Source organism: Mustela erminea, chromosome 1 (assembly GCF_009829155.1).
Source record: "Mustela erminea isolate mMusErm1 chromosome 1, mMusErm1.Pri, whole genome shotgun sequence".
Lineage (NCBI taxonomy): Eukaryota > Metazoa > Chordata > Mammalia > Carnivora > Mustelidae > Mustela > Mustela erminea.
Window position 1 is genome coordinate 143,657,099 of NC_045614.1, and position 24,214 is coordinate 143,681,312.

The 24,214-nt window shown below is 39.7% G+C and overlaps 2 protein-coding genes across 11 annotated transcripts in view; one reads left to right on the forward strand and one right to left on the reverse strand.

The window, feature by feature from the left end:
- P2RY14 (purinergic receptor P2Y14) overlaps nucleotides 1-22,539 on the forward strand; it is a 54,923-nt gene extending 32,384 nt beyond the window's left edge. For 4 of the 7 annotated variants that reach the window (XM_032345348.1, XM_032345356.1, XM_032345366.1 and 1 more), the window contains 2 exons: nucleotides 16,387-16,493; nucleotides 21,351-22,539. In XM_032345348.1, the coding sequence (XP_032201239.1) occupies nucleotides 21,374-22,396 (1,023 nt within the window). In that variant the 5' untranslated portion in view covers nucleotides 16,387-16,493; nucleotides 21,351-21,373 and the 3' untranslated portion in view covers nucleotides 22,397-22,539. Of the gene's footprint in view, nucleotides 1-4,391; nucleotides 4,578-16,386; nucleotides 16,494-21,350 lie in introns of all 7 variants that reach the window. The other 3 variants (XM_032345376.1, XM_032345393.1, XM_032345403.1) reach the window with 1 other exon arrangement.
- MED12L (mediator complex subunit 12L) overlaps nucleotides 1-24,214 on the reverse strand; it is a 322,475-nt gene that overhangs the window by 175,737 nt on the left and 122,524 nt on the right. The gene's annotated exons all lie outside the window — the stretch shown is intronic.

Sequence of the window (24,214 nt, forward strand, 5' to 3'; positions counted from 1 at the left end):
TTAGCTCTTCTGCCTCTATGATCTTCCTCCATTCCCTAACCCATAAAACATCATAATAAAGCTATCACCACAAAGAGCCGCTAAGATACTAATGCGGCACGTTAGTATCTGACATGTAGCAGCTATTCAATAAAAATAGAATTTTCTCCCCCATCCTTGCTAATAACTTATTAGGTCCGAGATAGTATTAGCAAGATTAAAAACCTCACAGGGAACTTTTAATATTTTATTTATTTATTTGACAGACAGAGAGAGAGAGAGATATCACAAGCAGGCAGAGAGGCAGGCAGAGAGAGAGGGGGGAAGCAGGCTCCCTGCTGAGCAGAGAGCCCCATGTGGGGCTCGATCCCAGGACCCTGAGATCATGACCTGAGCCGAAGGCAGAGGCTTAACCCACTGAGCCACCCAGGTGCCCCCTCACAGGAAACTTTTTGAGTTAGCATCTGCTACTCAGAGGGCCAAACAAGAAACTGCAAAATAAGGGAGCATGAATAGTTCTACCAATTTACCTTCCATCATTTCAACAGAAAACTGGGGACTGTGCCAGCACACAGGTGGCAAGCATCTATCAACATATACCCACTAAGTAGCAACCACAGTAAGTGACCCACACTGTAAATAAGCAGGCCGACCAGGGAGCCTGACAGCCAGAGACCTAGCGATTGGGAACCCAGAGTCCTGAGCCCTACAGGTGGTAGCCCTACATAGAGGGAGGTGGGGAAAAGACATGAAGGTTAATATATGCTTAATTCTCATGCCTTGTGGGTGGATGAATAACCAAACAGACAACCTTACCAAAACACTCAAGAAAAAAGTGAAATGAAAGATATCTGATCTGTAAAAGTTACAAAGATAGACTGGGAAGTTTTACTTATTTTTAGAATTTAATTACTCTTTATAAATGTCTGGTGTCCTTTTTTGGTATTTATAGACAGCCCACATACTGTCTAGTATATGCATAAATTAAAGCCGACATCAAAATAAGCAAATTAACCCCCAGAAAGCCTTATTAGAAAAAACAGTAAAATATATTTTGCCACGAATTCTCAAACTTCTGGTCTCAAGATCCCTTTCCCAACACCCAGTTGTCTGAAGAGCTTTCATTTGTGTAAGTTAAATCTAGCCATATTTACTATATTAAATGTTAAAATTGTTAAACTTATGTTTATAATTCAGTTTTTAAATAGTGCCAAATGTTAACATGAAAAACATTTTGTGAAAAATAAATTATCAAAAAAGTTTTAGTTAGAAAGGTGACATTCTACATTTTTACATTTCTCTAACATCTAGACTAAGATTCATTTCTGCATTTAGTTTCTCTAACATCTAGACTAAGATTCATTTCTGCATTTAGTTTCAAATGGTAGTTTTAATTAAAGCATATTAAAGAAAATCCAGTCTCACACAGATATGTAATAGGAAAAGGAAGAAGTATGTAGTAGCCTTCTGGATTTTGTTCTTTGGCACCACATGAAAACTCAAAAAGTGGTGGTTTCTTAAATGTTGTTTACAATGTGGAATCTAAATCCCCATCAATGAATATTCCTCTTACGTTAAAATCCTTTAGTCTAACCTAGTCTCTGAATAAGCCTTTGATCTGTGCTAGATTTTATAACATGACACAATCATCAGTCACTTGGAGATATACACTCATGCAGAATTCATGCAGAATATACTCTTCATTATATAATATCAAAAAATAGTATTAATATTGGCACTGATCTCTATCTAAGTACTGGAAAGTGCTACTATTTGTTTTCCTTCGTGAAGACTCACTTCATCTGTTTTTTGAGAAAATGTCTGCCAAATACTTCAGTCTGAATTACTATAGTTTGTTATCATTCTTTCAAGTAAAAACAGTGTTTCAGGAAAAAGCCTCTAATTCAGCTCATGGCTCAGTCACTCCAGTGTTGTTGCTCTAGACAACCATCATATCTAGCAAAAGCTTTAGGAACTATTCCTATTCTATAATGCAAAAAATTTACAACACATATTTAAAGGGTAAGATTTAACCAAGCACAATACACATTACTTCATCGAGGACACTTAGCCTTTTCTTTCCCTGGTTAGTGGGAATGCAGAGCAGTAATGCAGTGACTACAGCACAGACGTGTACAAGGCCTTGACTGGTACTAAAGTCCATCAGGTTTGTTTTACATACCACAGCATTTGCACCTTTTATACAAATGTCAGTGTAACGAGTTAGAAAAAGCAAATAACATGTTACTATTCTTTGAAAGATGAGTTGATTTTCAATGCCTGCCTGAAGGGGTGTCAAGGACCCCCATGGACATAAGAAGCCATATTGTAAGAACTATTAGTTTAGACTTTGAGATAGAAAAAGATAGAAAAATTTTCTTTTGATGCAAAAAAACACCAGCTCAAAAAAAAAAAGTAATTTGACTACATTAAAATCAGTAACTTTTGCTTATCAAAATAAATCTTAAAAAGTGAAAAGACAAGTTACAATCTGGGAAAGGCGATTCACCATATATACACCCAAACAAAGCAGTTATCAACAATATTTGAAGAATTTTTACAAATCAATGATAGCATAAACAACCCAACAGAAAAATGAGTCAGATGAGTTGACATTTCATGGAAATAACTGATTATTATATGATGAGATGCCGATATCATCAGTTATCATGGAAATGCAAATCAATACCACAATAATAATATCGTGTCACAAACAAAAACTGTAAAACTCTGAGAATATGAAATGTTGAGGAAGATTTGTGACCATAGTATCATTACACATTGTTGATAGGAGTACAAATTGGTATAACCACTTTAGAACATAGTTTGAACACTGTTTCCATTATTTTAACATTCATAAACCCTATGAATCAACAATTTAACTTCTAGATTTATCCCCACAGGAAAATCTTTCACATGTTCATCAAGAGTCAATATGGATATACATCTCAACATAGTTTACAAGGGCAAAAACCCAGAAACACCCCAAACACAGGAAACTGACTGTATGAACTGAAATGGTCAGACAAAGGAAGGTTATACTCATCAAGACAAATGAATGATAAAACAATACTCAATAACATGGATGATATGTGGTATGATACAGTTAAGTCACTAAAAGATCACATGTGGCCTTTTTAAACACACACACACACACACACCACAGATACACACACACTTTTAGGAAAATATATAGAACACTACAAAACAGACAGCAGGAGAATGAAGAAAATAGGATTCAGGAAACATGATGGCCAGAGACGGCCTTTGGGAAGGAGGGCAAAGCATTCAGCTACATGTAGCTTATTACCATCTTGCCTTTTGTTTTGGTTATTTAGTTTAAGGAAAACTATTAACATGATAAAAATAACAGAATCAAACTTTTTAAAGTCAAACTTGCATCAACTTTGCATTAGTATTTTATAAATTAAAGATTATGGTTGATCCAATTTTACGCACCAAAGATTTTAAAAGATACCTATATATTTTACCTTACAGCACAAAAATTATAAAACTCTAGAGGTTCTAGACAGACTCATCATGTAACTGTTAAGTAAATCAACTCCTGAGTTTGACCAAAATTGTACAGATAGATTCACTCATAAATTCACTAAGTATCTATTGAGCTTCTACAGTAATGCCAGATACTAATTTAGCAATGAGTAAGAGAATTAAATTCTGATCTCATGAAGAGAATGAAGTCCTTTAAGGGGGTAACGGAGACCATAAATTGAAAAATTACTATTATTTTAAATAAGGAAGAGAGCTATGGAAAAAATAAAAGCTGGTGAGGGGCTGGAAGTTGCTGGGTACAGGGTTGGCTGCATCAGATGTCATGGACAGAACAGTCCTCTCTGAGGAGGTGATGTTTTAACGCAGATCAACATGAGGCAGACACACTAAAATGCTAAGTACAGACAACCACAGCCCAAGGCCAGGGCTCCGAGCACCTCTGCCTCAGTGAGTTTTAGATCCTCATGCAACTGGGTCTCAACATCACTTCGGGGACAGTGTGAAAGCAAATTCACCTGGGCACTCCCGCTAGTCCTAACACAGTGATTGACAGAACTCTGAGGGTAATGTTAGCAGACCCTTGCCGAGGGTCCCTACCAGTGTACAAAGGATCAGAAGCCTTTTGGGATTTACTGGGACGGGGGAAAAATATATACCTGGCTCAGAGCTTTGCTGGGCACTGGGTGACAGACAAGGAAAAGCTCAAGGGGATAGCTAGGCAGTTAAGCTTTTGCTTATTTTTAATTTTTGTTCAACTGGGCCAAAATATGTAAGTAGCACAATAATCTAAATTCATAATGCACAATGGTTTAGTTGCCAAAGGCACCAAACATCCGATGTTTTGCCTTTCCTGTGCCCTTCGCCCTGTACACACAAACACACCTGCACTTTTTCCACAGGCTAATCATGTCAATGACATTCAAGAGATGGAAGAAAGCTTGCCAGCACTCCCACTGCTGCAGGCTGGACAGACTTACGTTAGTGGTACGAGACACACACCCAGGGAGAGGCCTCTGTTCTCCACCAGGAGAGCAGCAATGGACCCTGGCTGAGACACCTGGAAGCAGGACCAGCTAGAATGCAAGGTACACTGACGCTGTATCTGCCAGGCGTCTCCCAGCTGCCTCCTAAAGGGGAGGCCTGAAACCAAGGCAAGACCAGACAGGGTAAATGCTCCAGTCAGAGAGGGCCTTAGAGGAGCTGGGTTCTCAGCACTGGTGCTCTGGTTTCTACCTCAGGAACTTGCTTGAGCCACTAAGTTCCCTTCACCTGCTTTCTTCCTGTGCAGTATAATGATGTTTTGGGTCATTCATCAGAAATTTATACAGTTCCTCCTATGAACCATTTGCCAGATCAGGTGAAAATACAAAGCTCTCTCTCCATGCATAACACACTAGCCAACGAAAACAAGGCTTTCCAACAGGCAACAATACTCCCTAGCAGTTATGGCTTAGAACGACACTGACCTGGATTCAAATGGCAGTTCTACAACATACTAGTTGCAATACTGTGGACAGTTTATTCAAACTCTCTAGACTTCAGTTTCCTGAACTATAAAGTAGAATTGCTTTTTATCTTATCAGAACTGTAAGAGGATTTATTTAAAAGTGCGTGGCTGAAGTTTGCTCATTTTCACTGGTGCATAAAATTTCACTAATTTTTTCTTCTTCTACCCATTCTCCTGTCAATAATCCTTCAAGCTAATGCCCACATTTTTGCTATTATCACCGTTTCTATGAGCATCCTTGTTCATGTTCCTTGGTATGCTTCTCTAGTTTTCTAGGGCACATACCTAGGAATTAAAAATGCTTATCTACAGGTAAATATTCCTCTTTTCCAACTACTTTCAATTCATTTTCTAAAGTGCTAAACTTTGGAAACATAACGCTGAGCTGGGGATTTGTAAGAAGTCCCAGAAAACTACATATAGCATGAACAACTTTACAAGAGAATCTATGACTACATGGATTAAAATCATCTGTTTTTAAAGGACAGAAATGAAGAACACAAAACTCAAGACGGGGTTCGCTCCAGGCAGAGGAGATGCAGGAGGTCTGGTGGGGTTCTGGCTCTTGGCTCGGTGCTGTGCTCTTTTTGACTGTGTTTTCCCTTATGTTACATAAACTCTTTTCAACGTATGGAATAGTCCTTGAAAAAGAAATAGCACTCTTAAAAGTAATTAGCATTCCCTGTGTCCCATACAAGGTAAATTCCCGATAAATGGCAGTCATCGCTATAAAATGTGAGGAGAATGAAAGGGATGACAAGACTCAGGGACAGCTCAACGCAAGCTGTGACTCACTCAGTTGAGGGAAAAGCTGTTCCCTCTGAAGGTGAGGCCACCTGGCTCCTCAGTATCCAGGGCTGTGAGGGACCCAGAAGTGCGGAAAATGGAGGTGCACTCCGCGGAGGAGAAGGAGATGAGGCAGCTCAGGTTCCAGAAGCACCAGGCACTGAGCATTAAGGGGGCAGGATGGATCCACAAGGCCAACAAGGCTGTCTGCTAATAAGCACCCAAGGAATAGATGATTGATAAAACGCAAAGTTTGCTTTCTTGATGATGATTTTAAACAGTGTTCTAAACAAAGATCATTTTGGCTGGAAAGAGAAAGGGAGATGGCAGAGAACAGAATAAGATAAACCAATTTAAGGGCAGGCAGAGAAGCTCCCCAAGGTGACTGAGAAAAACAAGTAAGCAGGGTAACAGAGAAGTCTAGGAGACTGTTAAGTACCTGCTATATGTCAGGCACTGAGCTCAGGTCTCTTCTCTCTAAACTAACACACACATATGTATATGTATGAGCACATATGCATGCATTATAAGTATGCTCATATACTGTAATATGTATCAGCCCAAAAACTACAATACACAAGGACTCGTGCTTTTCTTTTCTTCTACTGATCTGTTTTGAAAATGCGGTGCAGGCAATTACGGCCCATCTCTCCTAAATACTTCACTACGCATCCCTGAAGAATAAGAATATTCTTATTCTTATTCCTTAGTCCTTGGGGTTCCTTAGTCTATGGATTGGCTCAGTTGTTTAAGCATCTGCCTTTGGCTCAGGTCATGATCCTCGGGTCCTGGAATCGAGTCCCACCTCAGGCTCCTTGCTCAGTGGGGAGCCTGCTTCCCCCTCTACCTGCCACTCCCCTACTTATGCTTGCGCTCGCGCTCGCTTTCTCTCTCTCTGGCAAATAAATAACACCTTTAAATGAAAAAAAAGAACATTCCTCAATGTAACCATACTATTAACATAGCTAGAAAGATTAATTCAATAATACTGTGTGACACAGAGCCTGTATTCAGATTTACACAACTGTCCCCAAACCACTCCGATACTTCTATCCTCTACCCCCCCCCCAAGTCACCAGTCACATTCACACATTGTGTTACTTCTCTTGGCCTCTTTTGATCTAAAATCACTTCCTCCCACCCCATCACATTCATCCACTTTTCAGGACACTGATTTTTTTGAGTCTTTACAGAATGACCCACACTCTGAATCTGCCCAATTATTCATCCATAATTAGCTTTTTGACAAGGCATTTTGTGTACATCTAATTGTATAACATCTGGAGGCACAAAATGTCAAGTTATCCCATTTGGGGTAAGTCTGATCATTCTGTGGCTGCCAGATATCCCTGATTAAAAGGTACCATTTGTTCTTTCGTATTCTTTTTTTTTTTTTTAAAGATTTTTTTTTTTTTAATTTATTTGACAGAGAGAGATCACAAGTAGGCAGAGAGGCAGGCAGAGAGAGAGAGAGAGAGAGAGAGAGAGAGAGAGAGGAGGAAGCAGGCTCCCCGCTGAGCAGAAAGCCGGATGCGGGACTCGATCCCAGGACCCTGAGATCATGACCTGAGCCGAAGGCAGCGGCCCAACCCACTGAGGCACCCAGGCGCCCTGTTCTTTCGTATTCTAAATGACTGGAGAGTGATACTTGCAGACTGGACTATCCTGTTCTCCTACAACCTTTCACCGACTGGCTTTTCCCACTGCCTTTAGACTGCTGCCTCATCAGTAATTACACTGAGGTTGCAAAATGGTGACTTGCTAATTCTATCACTCACTCTACATTTTTTAGCTGTTATTCTGTAAAGAAGAACTTCCCCCAGTCTGCATCCTCCCTTTTTAAGTCCCTATTCTTGTTTTTGGTTTGTTCTTTGTTTTTTTGTTTTTGTTCTGCTTTGCTTTATTTTAGAGGGAAAGAGACAGAAGGGCAGGGAGTGGGGGGAGGGACAGCCAGAGGGAGAGGCAGAGAGAGATTCAAGCAGACTCCTTGTTGAGTGCGGAGCCTGAAGTGGGGCTCCATCTCATGAGCCTGAGATCACAACCTGAGCTGAAAACCAAGAGTCGGACAATTAACTGTGCCACCCAGGTGCCCCAACTCCTATTCTTAATACTACTTCCTTATTCTTAGTATCACTATCAACTCCTGAATTTGGCTTATTTTTCAAAGTACTTTAGTCTCATATTGTCACTCTTGTTGATATCCAAAATGTCAAATTTAGAAGTGCCACCGAGGCAGGTCCCATGTTCCTTTTCTACATTTCCCTATTGGGTTGAGCGTTTCCTTGTTTTTTTGCCCACATGGTTTACCTCAACTCACCTTGTGCTTTCCCTGCGCCTTAATAAAATCAGTCTCCAAGAAGTAATATAAAGAAAATAAAATCATTTCTCCAAGAAGCCCTGGTTCCTTTCAGTGGGCAGTAATACTTAGAAACAAGATGAGCTCACTGATACTAGCAATCAGTATTTCTCCATCTAAGAGGGTTTTTACCTTTGCTATTTAATGATGGAAAAGGCTTGAACAAATTTATAGCTATGGGGTTGTTGTGACTTTAAGTCCTGTCTTATTAAGGGCTTATACAGGTTTCTACCTTGCAGGGAAATCACTTCTAGGCAGAAAGTAATAAAGTATAAAGAGTAGAAGGAAGTCAAGAGTAGGCAGCAGAAAAGGGCAGGGGGGTAGGGCACGGAGTAAAACCAAACCAGTCCAGGTCCAAGCAAGTCATAAACAAAAACTACAATGGGGAACTCTTTACCTGGCTATTATCAGATTTCTCTCACACAGACATTACAGCTGAGGCAACACTAAAATGCCACTGAATAGCTCCCGTGGAGCATGGCAAGAGAGAAGATGATTTTCTTATAACGTCCTTGACTGACTCATATCGAACTCCATTGTAAAAGTGAAATAATCCTAAATGGAGTTGTCTAAAAAGGACACACACACTCAACAATGGATCCCAACCTGTGGACGTAGGGCTCACAAAAAGGAAAGGTCTTTATTTCACATACACTCAGCACCATCTCTAAGCTGCACAAAACTGCATCTTTCACATTTAAGTTCCACTAATTTCAAAATGAATATAGTTCCTTTGTTATCACATGTTATGTGTAATAGAATATGAATTCAATCACAGATGTGGCTAATTCAGGTGAGTGACCGTCACAAATATTTTATAAAAATCAAAGGTTACCCATTCTTCCCACATGGAGGAAGTACATCGAATGCTAGGTTTTTCAAGAATGAAAATCCGTTTTTTTACAGCATTCTCACTCCTACCTAAAGTCCTGGGTATTTATAATATTTTGCTTGGGCTAAACATACAGGTGGCTGATGTTTAGCTAAGTAGTTAAAAGTGTGGGTTTCCCAGAAATGAAAATCTATTCCCAACCCCACAGCAAAGCGATATGCATTAGTGCCCTTAGTTCCAAGACTGGAAGATCTGAGTAGTGCATGTCTAACTGAGAAATGCAAACATCATCTCAGTGAGGCAAACGGGAGGTCAGAGATTCATTTCCTTTCCTGGCCCAAGGGAATAGTACCACGTATTAAAAAACAATGCTGCAGAACAGGCTGGAAAAAAATCAGGAATCCAACTAGCTCAATCTAATTTCAGACACAGAAGAATTAGTTCCCTAAATTGTGAAGACCAGAATATCATAGCTTTATGTCACCTTCATCAAAGACTCAGGTTTGTGTGAATTGCTAAAGAAGACCAGGCAACACTTTGGGCTTCGCACTTCTTACTCCCTATCACTGAGTGTCACTTTTGGTGACTAGAACAGAAGGACCATAGGCAGCACTGCCTTCACCCTTCTCCATCAACACAAGCACTTTGGGGCCAAATACCCGAGGAGGCTCAGAGCACTCAGCCAAGGGTCTACCATGCCTCTTGTAGCCGTCATTGCAGTGCAGAACATCAACTTAAAGAAAGTCCTGGGCAGACTGAAAGTCCCAGAGACATTTGATTACTCCGTCATCCGCTGAGTCACTATCTGAACCCACACTGTTCCCTCTGAGCCACACACCGCCAGGCACCAGGTATTGGATTCTTACAGAGAGGAAAACCCTATAAAGCAGCAACTACTACCCCCCCCCCCCCCATTTTAGAGAGGTAAAAACTGAAACACAGAGGCACTTAGTAACTCAGAGCTATTAAGTAATTAAGCCATCTTTCTAACAAGGTCCACTGCATCCAATATGCATGCTTTTACCCACTATATTGCACTGTCTGCCTTCTTATTCTTATTCTTAGGGCTTAGTAAAGAAAGCCCACTTCACATTCTGAGACCTAAGGATTTGAATTACTTACTACTGAGGAGTTACTCAATATGCAGTCAAGATTTATCAACAGTAAAAGAGCTGACTAAATTCTTTTCATATGTCAAAATGATATCAAATACACCTACCATTAAGGGACTATTCCATTGCTTCTCAACTTAGGAACACTTAGAAATGTGTGGACATGGGGCGCCTGGGTGGCTCAGTGGCTTAAAGCCTCTGCTTTAAGCTCAGGTCATGGTCTCAGGGTCCTGGGATAGAGCCCTGCATCAGGCTCTCTGCTCAGCAGGGAGTCTGCTTCTTCCTCTCTCTCTCTTTGCCTGCCTCTCTGCCTACTTGTGATCTCTGTCTGTCAAATAAATAAAATCTTTAAAAAAAAGAAAAGAAAAGAAAAAAGAAAACACATTTCTTTGTTGTCATTAATCACGGGGTGCTACTGGCACCTAGTGGATAGAGGCCAGGGATGCAGCTAAAAATTTTAAAAAGCACAACACAGCTCACCCACAAAGACCTGGAATTTAAAAAAAAAAAAAAGTCAGCAGTGCAAAGGTTGAAAAACCTGAGGCCATGACAAAGAGTGTGGATGCAAAATCCTCACTGATCCAACAGGACACAGGTCCCACTACAGAGGCTAGTGACAGGTGACCATTCTCGTGGCCCCAAAAGTTTGGTGCCTGGGCTACACCTTCCCCTCCTCTATCAGCTCCCATAATCTGCTAAGCATGAAGACAGGGCTTTGAGATCCTAGATGGGCCAGTCTTGCACATTGCTACAAGTTGTAAGTATTTTAAGGGCAATGGTTGGAATTAATAGTAAAAACTAGACTTGGGCATTAACAGTTTATTATCCATACTAACCCACTGTCCATTTATCATACATAATTGAAAAGTGGCTCCATTCGTACCATAAACACACAGATTTATGATTCCCAAGAGTTTTAGTCTGTGAACAGGGAAGCCCAGGAAGAAGGCCTGTTGGTCAAGACAGGGCTGAGCTTCTGTATTGGTGCAACATGTTCACAGGTACCTGCAATTCAGTCTAAGAAGAGCATGCAGACATTTCTAATTTGAAAAATAATTAGCACAGCTCCTTATTTGAAGTATAAAACTACAGCATGCATTCAATTAGAAGTTAAACTGAAACATGTTTATCAAACTCTAACTGAAGGTGAAGTCAACAGGCCATAGTGGCCAGGAGTTAGGAGGTTCAAGTGAGATCTAATCGAGGCCTCATGATTATAGGCAACCAACAAGCAAAGCCCTCCTTGGGCCAGGGACCCCTGGGAGTCCTTGGTGGTATCCAAACCATCCGCAGCAGACCTGGGTTTCCCCCAGCAGCAGCAGTCTCCACCACTTACTAATTAGTGTCATTGTTTTCATCACCATAATGAATGGTCCAATTCTATCCCTCTTCCAGCACATCAATGCACAAGACAGAAAGTTCACTCAAAATCAAAAGTCACAAACACATTCATTTTACACATTTTTCAGAAACTAAGAAAGAAAATGGAGGTTTCTCCAAGCTGTGGTACCTGGAGGCTAACTGGAAAAACTGAAGGTAGCCACACCTTGCAGACCTTCAAAACCTAGAGGAAAAACACTTGGAAACTCACACACACACATGCACTTGCCCTTAAAGGGAAAAAAACAAAACAACAACAATAAAAAAACTGGCTAAGTGACTCCTAAAGACAAGATTCCAGAAACCCACAACTAACAACATACTCAATGAAGAGAAACTGAAACCCCTTCCTCTAAGATCAGGAACAAGATAAGGATGTCTGCTCTCACCACTTTTACTCAACATAGTATTGGAAGTGTTAGAGCAATCAGACAAGAAACAAAAGACATCCAAATGGATAAGGAAGAAGTAAAACTGTCACCAATGGCAGATGACATGTTGCTACAGAAAACCCTAAAGACTCCACCAAAAAACATAGAATAAATTTATTCAGTAAAGCTTAAGAGTACAGGGGCGCCTGGGTGGCTCAGTGGGTTAAGCCGCTGCATTCAGCTCAAGTCATGATCTCAGGGTCCTGGGATCGAGTCCCACATCGGGCTCCCTGCTGAGCAGGGAGCCTGCTTCCCTTCCTCTCTCTCTGCCTGCTTCTCTGCCTACTTGTGATCTCTAAATAAAATCCTAAAAAAAAAAAAAAAACCAGCTTCAGAGTACAAAATATACAGAAATCTGTTGTATTTCTATACACTAATAACAAAGTAGCAGAAAGGGAAATTAAGAAAACAGTTCCATTTATAATTGCACCAAAAAGAATAAATTACTTAGGAATAAACTTAACCAAGGAAGTCAAAGACCTATACTCTGAAAACTATAAAATACTAGTGAAAGAAATCGAAGATAATAAAAATGGAAGGATATATTATGCTCAAAGAATGGAAAATTAATGTTAAATATCCATATTACCTTAAAAATCTACAATTCAATATAACTCTTATCAAAATACGAACAGCATTTTTCAGAGAAGTGAAACAAATAATGCTAAAATTTGTATGGAACCTCAAATTACTCTGTAGAGCCAAAGCAATCTTGAGAGAGATGAAAAAAGATGGAGGTAGCACAATCCCAAATTTCAAGATATAACACAAAGCTAGAATAATCAAAATGGTATGGTCCTAGAACAAAAAGAGACACGTAGATCAATGGAACAGAATAGAGAGCCCGGGGGGGGGGGGGGGGGGGACACACTTTTATGGTCAGTTAATCCATGACGAGGAGAATTATACAGTGGGGAAAAGACAAGCTCTTCAATAAATGGTGCTGGGAAGATGGACAGCCACACACAGAAAAATGAAACTAGACCACTTTCTTATACCATACACAAAAGTAAACTCAAAATAAACACCTAATAAAGTCCTAAAAGAAAACAAAGGCCATAATCTCTTGGACATTTTTCTAGATATATCTCCTTAGTCAAGGGAAACTAAAGCAACAATAAATTACTGGGACTACACCAAAATCAAAGGCTTTTGTGCAGCAAAAGAAATCATTAGGGGGTCTGGGCAGCTCAGCCGGTTAAGCGTGTGCTTTAAGCTCAGGTCATGATCCCAAAGTCCACGGATTTAGCCCTGCATCAGGCTCCCTGTTCAGCAGGGAGTCTGCTTCTCCCTCTACCCTTCATCTCACTCCTGTTCTCTCTCTCACTCTCTCTCAAATAAATAAATAAAATCTCTTTAAAAAAAGAAGAACACATCAGAAAAGTGAAAAGGCAACCTACTGAATGGAAAAAAAGATATTTGCAAATGAGATCTCTGAAAAGGGATTAGTATCCAGTATTATATAAAACGTTCAGTTGGTTAAGCAGCTGCCTTCGGCTCAGGTCATGATCCCAGCGTCCTGGGATCGAGTCCCACATCGGCTCCTTGCTTGGCAGGGAGCCTGCTTCTCCCTCTGCCTCTGCCTGCCACTCTGCCTATGCTCGCTCGCTCGCTCTCCCTCTCTCTCTCTGACAAATAAATAAATAAAATCATAAAAAAAAAGTTCTTCTTTAAAAAAAAACAAAAAAACTTACACAATTCAACACAAAAACAAAATAATGTGATTTAAAAATGGGCAGAGGATTGAATAGACATTTTTCCCAAGACATCCAGATGGCTAACAGACATATGAAAAAATGCTCAACATCACTGCTCAGCAAGGAAATACGAATCAAAAATACAAGGAGATGACTGTCAGAATGGCCACTGTAAGAATCTGGAGCCCAGCAGAGAAAATAGGTTTCTGAGAAGCAAGGGGAAGCAGTAGTAAGTTACAGAAGAAAAAACAGTAGCTTTACAAAATAAACTAGCATGCTTATAATGAATTCTCCACCCCTCCCCCAAACACACCTAAGACCTAAAAGCAGAGGACATTGCTTACACCAAGGAGTCACAACGTTGGGGAGAGAAGCAGGACCAAGAGTCAAGGTGGAAGACCTTCTAAGATATCCAACTGACCAGAGAATAAGAAAGGCCAGAAGCCTCTTGACAGACTTAGAATACTACTGAATAGAAAGTACTTTTTAAATACAATATATCTTATGAAATAATCAATAACATAAAAATTATAAAATATGGCTATAAGACTGAGTAAGCTGCTATACAATAATCCCCTATCTATTCAACTCATTCTAACATCTTTGGAGACCATCTAGGATATGACATATTGGTACCATAAAGGGGAAAGAAAAAAAAAAAAAAAAAAGGCAGGGGAGAGAAATCTGCAATAATAAGAAAATAGCTTTAATAAGTTTAGAAATGTACACAATTACACACATCTTTTTTTTTTTTTCCCCCTTAGAGAGAGAGAGAGAGCATGCATTCAAGCAAGGGGGTGGGGGGAGGACAGAGAAAGAGAGAGAAAGATAATCTTAAGGAGACAGAGCACAATACAGGGCTCGATTCTAGGACATGGAGATCATAACTGGAGAAGAAATCAAGAGTTGGACGCTTAACCAACTGAGCCACCCAGGCGCCCCTGATAACACACAACTAAACTATGTCTATTGACATAGAATGATCTAGAAAACAAATATTTATGTCCTACAAAAATATCTGTGGCACCTTGGTTTTTCCAATTTTTGATGCTGAGATGGTAAGGAGGGATGATATCAGATATCATATCATATTGTTACTTTGTAAGAACTAACAAAGGACAGAAAGATGATGCTCGTCACGGGTTAGTAAATGGGTATTGATAAGAGTAATCTGAAAGCAATCCATTCTCCATATACATTCGTTTCTAATTATAAGATATTTTAAATATATGAAAATAAAAGTACACCAATTGATACTGGTAACACCAATGCACCCAACTGCTAGGTGTTAACTGATAATAACATGGTTGTTTCAGAATTTAAGACATGAAATACCAGAGACACAGCTAAAGCCCAACTACCCTAAGCCATCCCTTGCTCCTCCTTCCCTCCCCAGGAGTGAGCCTGGTCCTGAGTTACGACCAGGTCATGCTCAGTAATGTTGTGCATCACATACAGTATAACTCCACAGAGCTTAATCTCCTTGTTTTGTTTCTAAAGAGAACTTCTGACCTTTATAGGAATATTCTAGGTAAATATAAGGTGTTCTTTACCACTTGTTCTCAAGTAGACTTCTATATTGTAATGAAATCTATAATGCATAAACTCTGAAAGATCTTTGATTTCCAGGTTATCTAAAAGCAGGTTATTTCCAATCTCGAGTTGCAATTATAGCAAGGAAAGCCACATTTTTAATCCTCCTCACCAAATATTTATGAAATGTCTATGTTCAGGGCTTGAAAAAAGAATTTACTACTCAAAGAGGGATCACCAGGCTAGCAGCATCAGCATCACACACAAATCCTGGCCTCCGGAATCTGAGTCTTTCCATTAGCATGATCTCCAGACAACATGCCTGCACATTAAAGTCTAGAATGGTTTAAAGAACTCAGAAAGGTGACAACATAGACCAAGGCTGAACCAAATCAACCACCATTCTGCCAAACTTATCTTCTTCCTATCAGACAATATGGCTTTCAGGAGTTCTGTCTGCAAAGTCCACACATCGGTCTCATTAGACTGGTGGCTCTCGACCACCGCAGACCAGGCCTCCTAGAAGACACTTGGCAATGCCTAGAAACATTTTTGTCATAACCCGGGGGGACAGGTGCTACTGGCATCTAGTAGATAGAAACCAGGGATACTGCTAAACATCCTACAATGCAGAAGGCAGACCTCCACAACAAATAATTACCTGGCCCAAAATATCAACAGTGCAAAGGTTTTTGAAAAAACAACTAAAACTAAAACTGAAACTCTTCCTCAATTTCGACTAAAATAATCAGTCAACTGCAGTAATTTAAGGAACTGATTTGAGCATCCACATCCCATGGGGTAAAAAATAAACCAGTAACTATGAACAACTTCACATCCAACACTCTGAAGAGTGTAAAGTTCCCACAAGACCTCATACCAGGGGCGCCTGGGTGGCTCAGTCAGTTAAGCATCTGCCTTCAGCTCAAGTCGTGATCCCAGAGTCCTGGAATAGAGCCCCACATCAGGCTCCCTCCTGAGCAGGGAGCCTGCTTTTCCCTCTCCCGCTGCCCGTTCCCACAGCTTGTACTCTCACTTGCTCAAATAAATAGAACCTTTAGAAAAAGAGAGAGTTCATACAAAATCAATAATCATCAACACTGACAACCAAGACCAATATAGTAAAACAACAAAGGTACATGTTGTAATATTTCATAATTATACAACCTAAATTCTAAAAATACATTGCTATCACATATCCTTGTGTAATAAAAACATTCCAGTATTCACTTAATTTTTCATTTTTCTCCTACCATACAGGATGATTAGTGAAGAAACACTACGGCCACTTCAAGATGACAAGCCCACACTGGACTAAATTGTTTCACTGAAACAAAACCTTCTATCAAAAAAAGAAAAAAATTAAGGTAAATGAAAAGACTGTCTAGATTACCAAGAGCTTTATTAATTTCATGAAATTTCTTCTCCAGAGAAAGAATTATGACACTAAGAATGGTGGAAGAAGATGGTCCATATGTAAGAACGAGAGAGGTCACTGTGTATAGTTACACAAAAGAGGAGTAAATAGTCTCAGGCTGACAAAGCATGTTTTTATTAAAGTGAATATTTCTGGAGTGACCAATGCTTTGTATGACCTGTATTGACTAAATTCTGCCTACTAAAGAGAGCACCCAGAGGTTATATGTAACTCTCTACACTTTGAAATACTTAAAGTACCACAATCCTCAGACCTTATATCTTGCTAAGGAACAAGGGCACTCACTTTAAATTAGAATAAATCTGTGGCACTAAGCCACAGTTCTAGCTGTGCAGCAAGATTGAAAGAAAGCAATTCACGGACTCCTTTGAGACTTTAATAGCTATGTTTTGGTCTCATAAATCTCATTCTGCCACGTTCTTTAATTATGTTACCAAAGACCCAAGTGACGGAAGAAACTAAAATATTTCACTCCATTTCATTGCCCTTTACCTGGATTTGTGGGACAAGGAAGTCCCCCACAGGGGGGACTTCTCCCCCTAGGAGAAGCTAAAGACACACTCTTAACTGTTCCTTTTTTTAAAAGTTCTGCCACATATAGAAATCTTTCTTCACTGTAGTCTCAAGAATTTAGGTAGCATTGTTTACTTTCCTAAAGCTTTCAGTACAGAAATTCTAGATGAACTCCAAAGTAACTACATGGGCGTGACTGACTGGACCTCCACAAACTGCCTCACCAGATCCTTTCCCACTTTTTCTTCCTTTGCCTGTCTCTCATCTTTAACGGGATGGGACAAGCTGCTTAGAAAGAGTGAACCAACCAAGAGCCAGGAACAGAAAAGGAAGGGTAGTTGGATCACATGAAGACATCTTTGTTTGCTTTCTGAATCACTTGGTTCTTGTTTTGTATCAGTGTATAAAACCAGCATCAATATGTGACTATATCCTCCACTTATGAAATGATTTGAAGTTTTAGTTAGGACCCTTCATCAGGACATTGAGTCATCTCTACATTAAAGATGAGAGACTGGGCAGATGTTACTAGGTCGAAGTGACACAAACAGGTCTCTGCCATGATCTTGTCTAGCTTTCCATCCAACACATATTCCTGCCTTTTGGTTTCAATATATAATTGTCCTCAGTTCCTGTAGATGCCTCAAGATAGCTTTGTTTTCACACATCTCTCAATTTATCACTGTATAAAAGGCTGCCATACTCTGAGACACTAAGACCAAGTACAGTAAAACATGAATTAGAGGACACAATGCCCTACCACAAACACCAATGCTCAAGAAAATAAATATTTAACAGTTTAAAAATTACTACCAGAATTGTCTTGGGCTTACTTTCAGCTCATTCCTCATGTGGAGTGTACCTTTGTCTCTGCTGTGCCTAACCAAATAACAACACAAGCAACAGTGATACCCTGCTCTTTTCCCCAATCAGCATGTATCAAACCTTTCTAACCTAAAACAGCGACTCTTACCTGTGATTGCTTCAAAACAGCAAGAAGGAGTTTGAGGGGAAAAGACCAACCAAGCCTTTAGTATTCACTCCATTTCAGAAGGCTCTTCTGCTCTAGAAGTTCACCTGGATCAGTTGTGCTCCTCCATCAACCTCAAAGAGAGGAGGGGAGCTAGGAGGCAATAATGCACATCACAAGAGCATCTGTGCTCAGATTCTCAAAACTTTCAGGATTCTGAGAACGCAGTTCTGGACCCATGACATCAGGCCATCAGGAGAGAAGACCAATTATTTAGTAGATACACTCACTGCCATAGTAGACACTTAAAAACAGAAAATGTAGCCCTTTGCTTACTACCTAAAATTTGGAACAGGTTATAGAAAACCTACAGAGAAGCAAATGACTACAAACTACTATGATCACAGCCAAGTGTGCAAGAAGTGAGATTCCCTTCCAAAGGAAGTGCAAGGAATGGTAAAATCAAATGGCTAAGAATATTTCCACTTTTGCCGTATGGTATGCATGAAGAAGAATACACAGAACCAATGTATTCTTGTGTAAGAAATAGCACACCAAGGAGCGCCTGGGTGGCTCAGTGGGTTGAGCCTTTGCCTTCAGCTCAGGTCATGATCTCGGGGTCCTGGGATCGGGCCCCACATCCAGCTCCCTGCTCAGAGGAGAGCCTGCTTCCCTTCCGCCCTCTCTCTGCCTGCCTCTCTGCCTACTTGTGATCTCTGTCAAATAAATAAATAAAATCTTAAAAAAAGAAAATAAAAGAAAGAAAGAGAGAAAGAAAGTAAGAAATAGCACACCAAGTTCGCACATATGATTGTTTTATTTGGAATGTGATTGAATTTCATACCCACATTTCCAAACTTAACTTTCTCACATGTCCCTCGTTTTACTAACATAGTCACTCACTCACTATGTTATAAAACACTGTGCTTGGCACCAGGAATACAAAGATAAATAAGATATATTCTCTGATCTCAAAAGAACCATTATCCTCTACAATCATTCTTTCCCACGATCCCTGGCTACCTATAAATTTCTTAAGAGCAAGGATTCATGTCTTAAATTCCCAGATTGCCTGTCCTTTTATTACACAAATATTTTAACTATCTAATGTCCTAAATATAATGCTAGAAATACAATGGTTAAAAATGACATGATCTCTCTATGAAAGGGCTTACCACAAAAGGGGGGGAAAAAAATGGAAGGGGAAATGAGCTTTGAGACAAAGAGAAAGGCACAGAACCAGGAGCACACTTACAAAAGGACCTCACACCCAACCAAATAAAAGGTAGGAGAGTCAGATTTTCTAAAGGAAATGACACCCAACCTGAACCTCAAGAATGAAGGGAAGTTAATGTGCCAGAAGGTAGCAAAAAGGGTTTCCAATGAACGAAAGTTTGCGTAAAGGTCCAAGGTGAGAGAAATCACGGAACCTAGATGGGTTCAGGAACTCATTGCTGAGGATGCAAGAAGCAGGGATCAGAACAAGAAGGGACATGGGCAGGTTGGCATTCAAGAGTTAAGGACTTTATCCTGAGGCCAAAGAATGACACTGGAGGGTTTTAAGCAAGATATGGACGTTTCATAAAAGATGGACGCTGAACATTTGCTTTGATGAATCAAATAACCTTACAAAGAAGTTCTAATCTTTCTTGGGCTCTAAAACAATATGTCTGACACCAGAGAAGAATATACAGGATTCCCTAACAAAAGAAGGTTTGGGGTTAATACTTAGTGTTGGCCAATAAAAATATGATGCAAACTACCTATGCAATTTTAAATTTTCTAGTAGCCATATTCTTAAAAAAAAGTAAAATTACATGAATAAACTCTTGTAAAAAATAGTAAAAAACTGAGATATTTTACTTTTCTGGAGGGGGTACTAAGTCTGTGAAGTTCAGTGGGCATTTTACAGTTACATCACATCTCAATCTGGATGGATCACATTATGTGCTCTATAACCACAAATGGCTAGTGGCTACCATGTTAGAGCAAATCGAGAATATTTCACAATTTTCTGGAATTTTTAAGGTATATTTATCATCTGTATTCTTTTTCTACTTTATAAGAATAACACAAATCAGTTTTTCAATGGAAAAAATAACACAAACTCCATTTTGGAAGATACTCATAATCCCATACTCACAATACCAGCTTCATTTGGATGTATATCTATTTTTTTAAAGATTTTATTTATTTATTTGACAGACAGAGATCACAAGTAGGCAGAGAGGCAGGCAGAGAGAGGTGGGAAGGGAGGCTCCCCCCTGAGCAGAGAGCCTGATGTGCGGTTTGATCCCAGGACCCTGGGATCACTATCCGAGCTGAAGGCAGAGGCTGTAACCCACTGAGCCACCAGGCGCCCCTGGATGTATATGTTTATAGGATACTATCCTATGTCCCAAATGGATGTAAGATAGGTTTTTAAAAAGTTCAGGTCTTTCAATAGCCCCTAAACTTAATATATTAAACAGACTTCTGGATAAAATGGTTTTTTTAGTTTTGTTACTTTTTGAGACTATATTCAAATGAGTACTTCTGGGGCACCTGGGTAGCTCAGTCAGTTAAACATCTGCCTATCTGCCTTCAGCTCAGATCATGACCTTAGGGTCCTGGGATGGAGTCCTGCATCGGACTCCCTCCCTCTTCCTCTGTGCCTCCCCCTCCTGCTTGTGCTCTCTATCTCTTGCTCTAATAAATAAATAAAATATATTAAAAATAATAAATAAGTAAATAAATAAATGAGTACTTTCTAGAACTTGGGAGTCTTAAAAGGAACTGTTACCATTTTAAGAAAACGTTGATACTGGGCGCCTGGGTGGCTCAGTGGGTTAAGCCGCTGCCTTCGGCTCAGGTCATGATCTCGGGGTCCTGGGATCGAGTCCCGCATCGGGCTCTCTGCTCAGCGGGGAGCCTGCTTCCTCCTCCCTCTCTCTCTCTGCCTGCCTCACCATCTACTTGTGATTTCTGTCAAATAAATAAATAAAATCTTTAAAAAAAAAAATTTTTAAAAAAAAAAAAAAGAAAGAAAACGTTGATACCATTACCTACAGCTCTCAGAATGTCCTGCTTCTCCCATTTCTCTTTCCTGTCATCTGTCTACTCTATTCTTCCCTTTTCAAAAGGACGGAAGAGATGAAGGGAGGGAGGGAGGCAGAGAGGAGTGGGTGTCTAACTAATATGGAGCAAACACTTAATTTCAAGAATGTGACAAGTATATCCACTTGTCTTTGTTCGATTATTCAACAAATTATTTATTAGACGCTATAAGTGCCCTTTGAGTGACTGCCTGACATTGCTTCCCAGGACTCACCTCCAGAAGTTACACGATGATCAATTCCACCACCACACAGCCTCCAGAGGAGTCCTGCTCCCAGAATATCCTCATCACTCAGCAGATCATTCCTGTGCTGTACTTTGTGGTCTTCGTTGCAGGGACCCTTCTCAACGGTGTATCTGGATGGATATTCTTCTACGTGGCCAGCTCCAAGAGTTTCATCATCTATCTCAAGAACATTGTTGTTGCCGACTTTCTGATGAGCCTGACCTTCCCCTTCAAGATTCTTGCTGATTCGGGACTCGGGCCGTGGCAGATCAATGTGTTTGTGTGCAGGGTGTCTGCTGTGCTCTTCTATGTCAACATGTACGTCAGCATCGTGTTCTTTGGGCTCATCAGTTTCGACAGATACTATAAAATTGTAAAGCCTCTTTTGACTTCTTTCATCCATTCAGTAAATTACAGCAAACTCCTGTCAGTGGTGGTCTGGATGCTCATGCTCCTTCTGGCTGTCCCCAACATTATCCTGACCAACCAGAATGCTACTAGCGGGAAGGTGACGCATATAAAATGTGTGAAACTTAAAAATGAACTGGGACTTAAGTGGCACAAAGCATCAAACTACATCTTTGTGGGCATCTTCTGGATTGTGTTTTTTCTGTTGATCATTTTCTATACTGCCATCACGAGGAAAATCTTCAAGTCCCACCTTAAGTCCAGAAGGAATTCCATTTCAGTCAAGAAGAAATCTAGCCGCAATATATTCAGCATCATGTTCGTGTTTTTTGTCTGTTTTGTACCTTACCACATTGCCAGAATCCCCTACACACAGAGCCAGACAGAAGCTCATTACAGCTGCCAGTCAAAAGAAATTTTGCTCTATGTAAAAGAATTCACTCTGCTACTATCGGCTGCAAACGTATGCCTAGATCCTATTATTTATTTCTTTCTATGCCAGCCATTTAGAGAAATATTATGTAAGAAACTGCACATCCCATTAAAAGCTCAGCATGACTCAGAAACTTCCAGAACCAAAAGAGGAAATATAACGCATGAAAGCACAGACACTTTGTGAATTCCCACCTCCTTTCAAATAAAATACATGTACACATATTGCAATCTTCAGTTACATAAGACTAAGTAAGAAACATGTCCATGCTCTGGGGCGCCTGGATGGCTCAGTGGGTTAAAGCCTCTGCCGTCGGCTCAGGTCATGATCACAGGGTCCTGGGATCAAGCCCCACATCACCTGCCTCTCTGCCTACTTGTGATCTCTCTCAGTCTAAATAAATAAAATCTATTTAAAAAAAAAAAAAAAGTCCATGCTAATAAGTATCATCTCTAGGCATTACAATCCAATTTAGAATAATAATAAAAAGAAAATACACGTTTCCCTGCTTTTTTATAACATCAAAGAATAAAGTAATACAGGCGTTACTCCACTTTATTCCATTGAAACAGAAGATTTAAATCACTAGCCTGGGTCAGTTAATGTAGAAATCAGAATAGCATAAAGAAAATAGGAAGCTATCAAGATAATTCACTGGGGCATCTTCCTTCTCTAAATACAAGGATTAAGTTATGTGATTCTTTTCAACAGGGTCACTAAAGATCAACTTAAAAGTAAGCACAGTTTGATAAAGAACTAGGGACCTGTTTGTAGTGAAAAAGTCAAGTGTTTTCTGATTTGAAGACAAGCAGACCAAGAAAATCACTTAAGAAATCCACTACTGATTTATCTATCTCATGGCATTTCAAAGGAAAGTTGATATAAATTCTCTTCTTTGCAGGAAAAAAAAAAGTAATTTTTCTGGTAGCACTCTGAGAATAAAATAAGATACATTTTAAATATGTTTTATCTGAAGACTTATTAAGCCACTACATGAGCCTGCAACTCTAGTGTTAAAATACTTCTAGGTGGACTCTATTGAAGGAAGCTGGATATTGATAAGTGCTGCCAGTAACTTCCCCTGTTCAATGGTATAGGGAAAAAATACGTTGACTGGGACAAAGGCACACACATACATACATAGTGTGTACATACATATATCTAGGGGCAGGAGAAGCAGTTTTCTTAGAAAGCAACTGGACTTGAAAAAAAGAAAATCTAAGATTTAAAATTATGAGTGAAAAATTAAACATAAAATGAAAATTTATATATGTCACATTGTTTTTGAAAAAGCATTTGAATTTAAAGTGTGCAGATATGAGATATGGTTACTAGCTTGTAAGTTATCAAAACTAAATTATTTTTCTGCTATTAGCCGGCTAAAAGATATCCAGACCATCTTCCAAATGTTCTTCACAAACATTTTTTAAGTCAAGTGCATATACTTTTTTCCTCTTGCTGTAATATATACTAATAAAGTGAGTATTTTCAATAGCGTTTGGTTTTTCTTTATTAAAAATCAAGGTAGACGCGGCACCTGAGTGTCTCATTCGGTTAGGTCTCTGCCTTTGACTCAGGTCATGATCCCAGGGTCCTGGGATCAAGTCTCACATCTAGTTCCCTGCTGAGTGGGGAGTCTGCTTCTCCCTCTCTACCTGCCCCTCCTCCTACTTGTGCTTTCTCTCTTTCTCTCAAATACATAAATAAAATCTTTTAAAAAAACAAAAAAAAACTTTTAAAAATTACGGTAGGAAAAAATAATGCCAATTCTCTTCATAGTCATGACATGGGTGGTTTCTTTAATACCCTAATTATGCATAAAGGAAGGAAGACAGTTACCTAGAATAGTCAGAATTTTTATTTGCCACAGACTTTCCAAAATAACTATTTCATATGCTCTGGGACCTCAATAGATTTTGAGAAAAACTCGGAAAATACACCTCACATTAAAGAAGAGCTAGGAAGGTATTTACTCTGTGTCCACATTCCAGCCTCATAAAAACT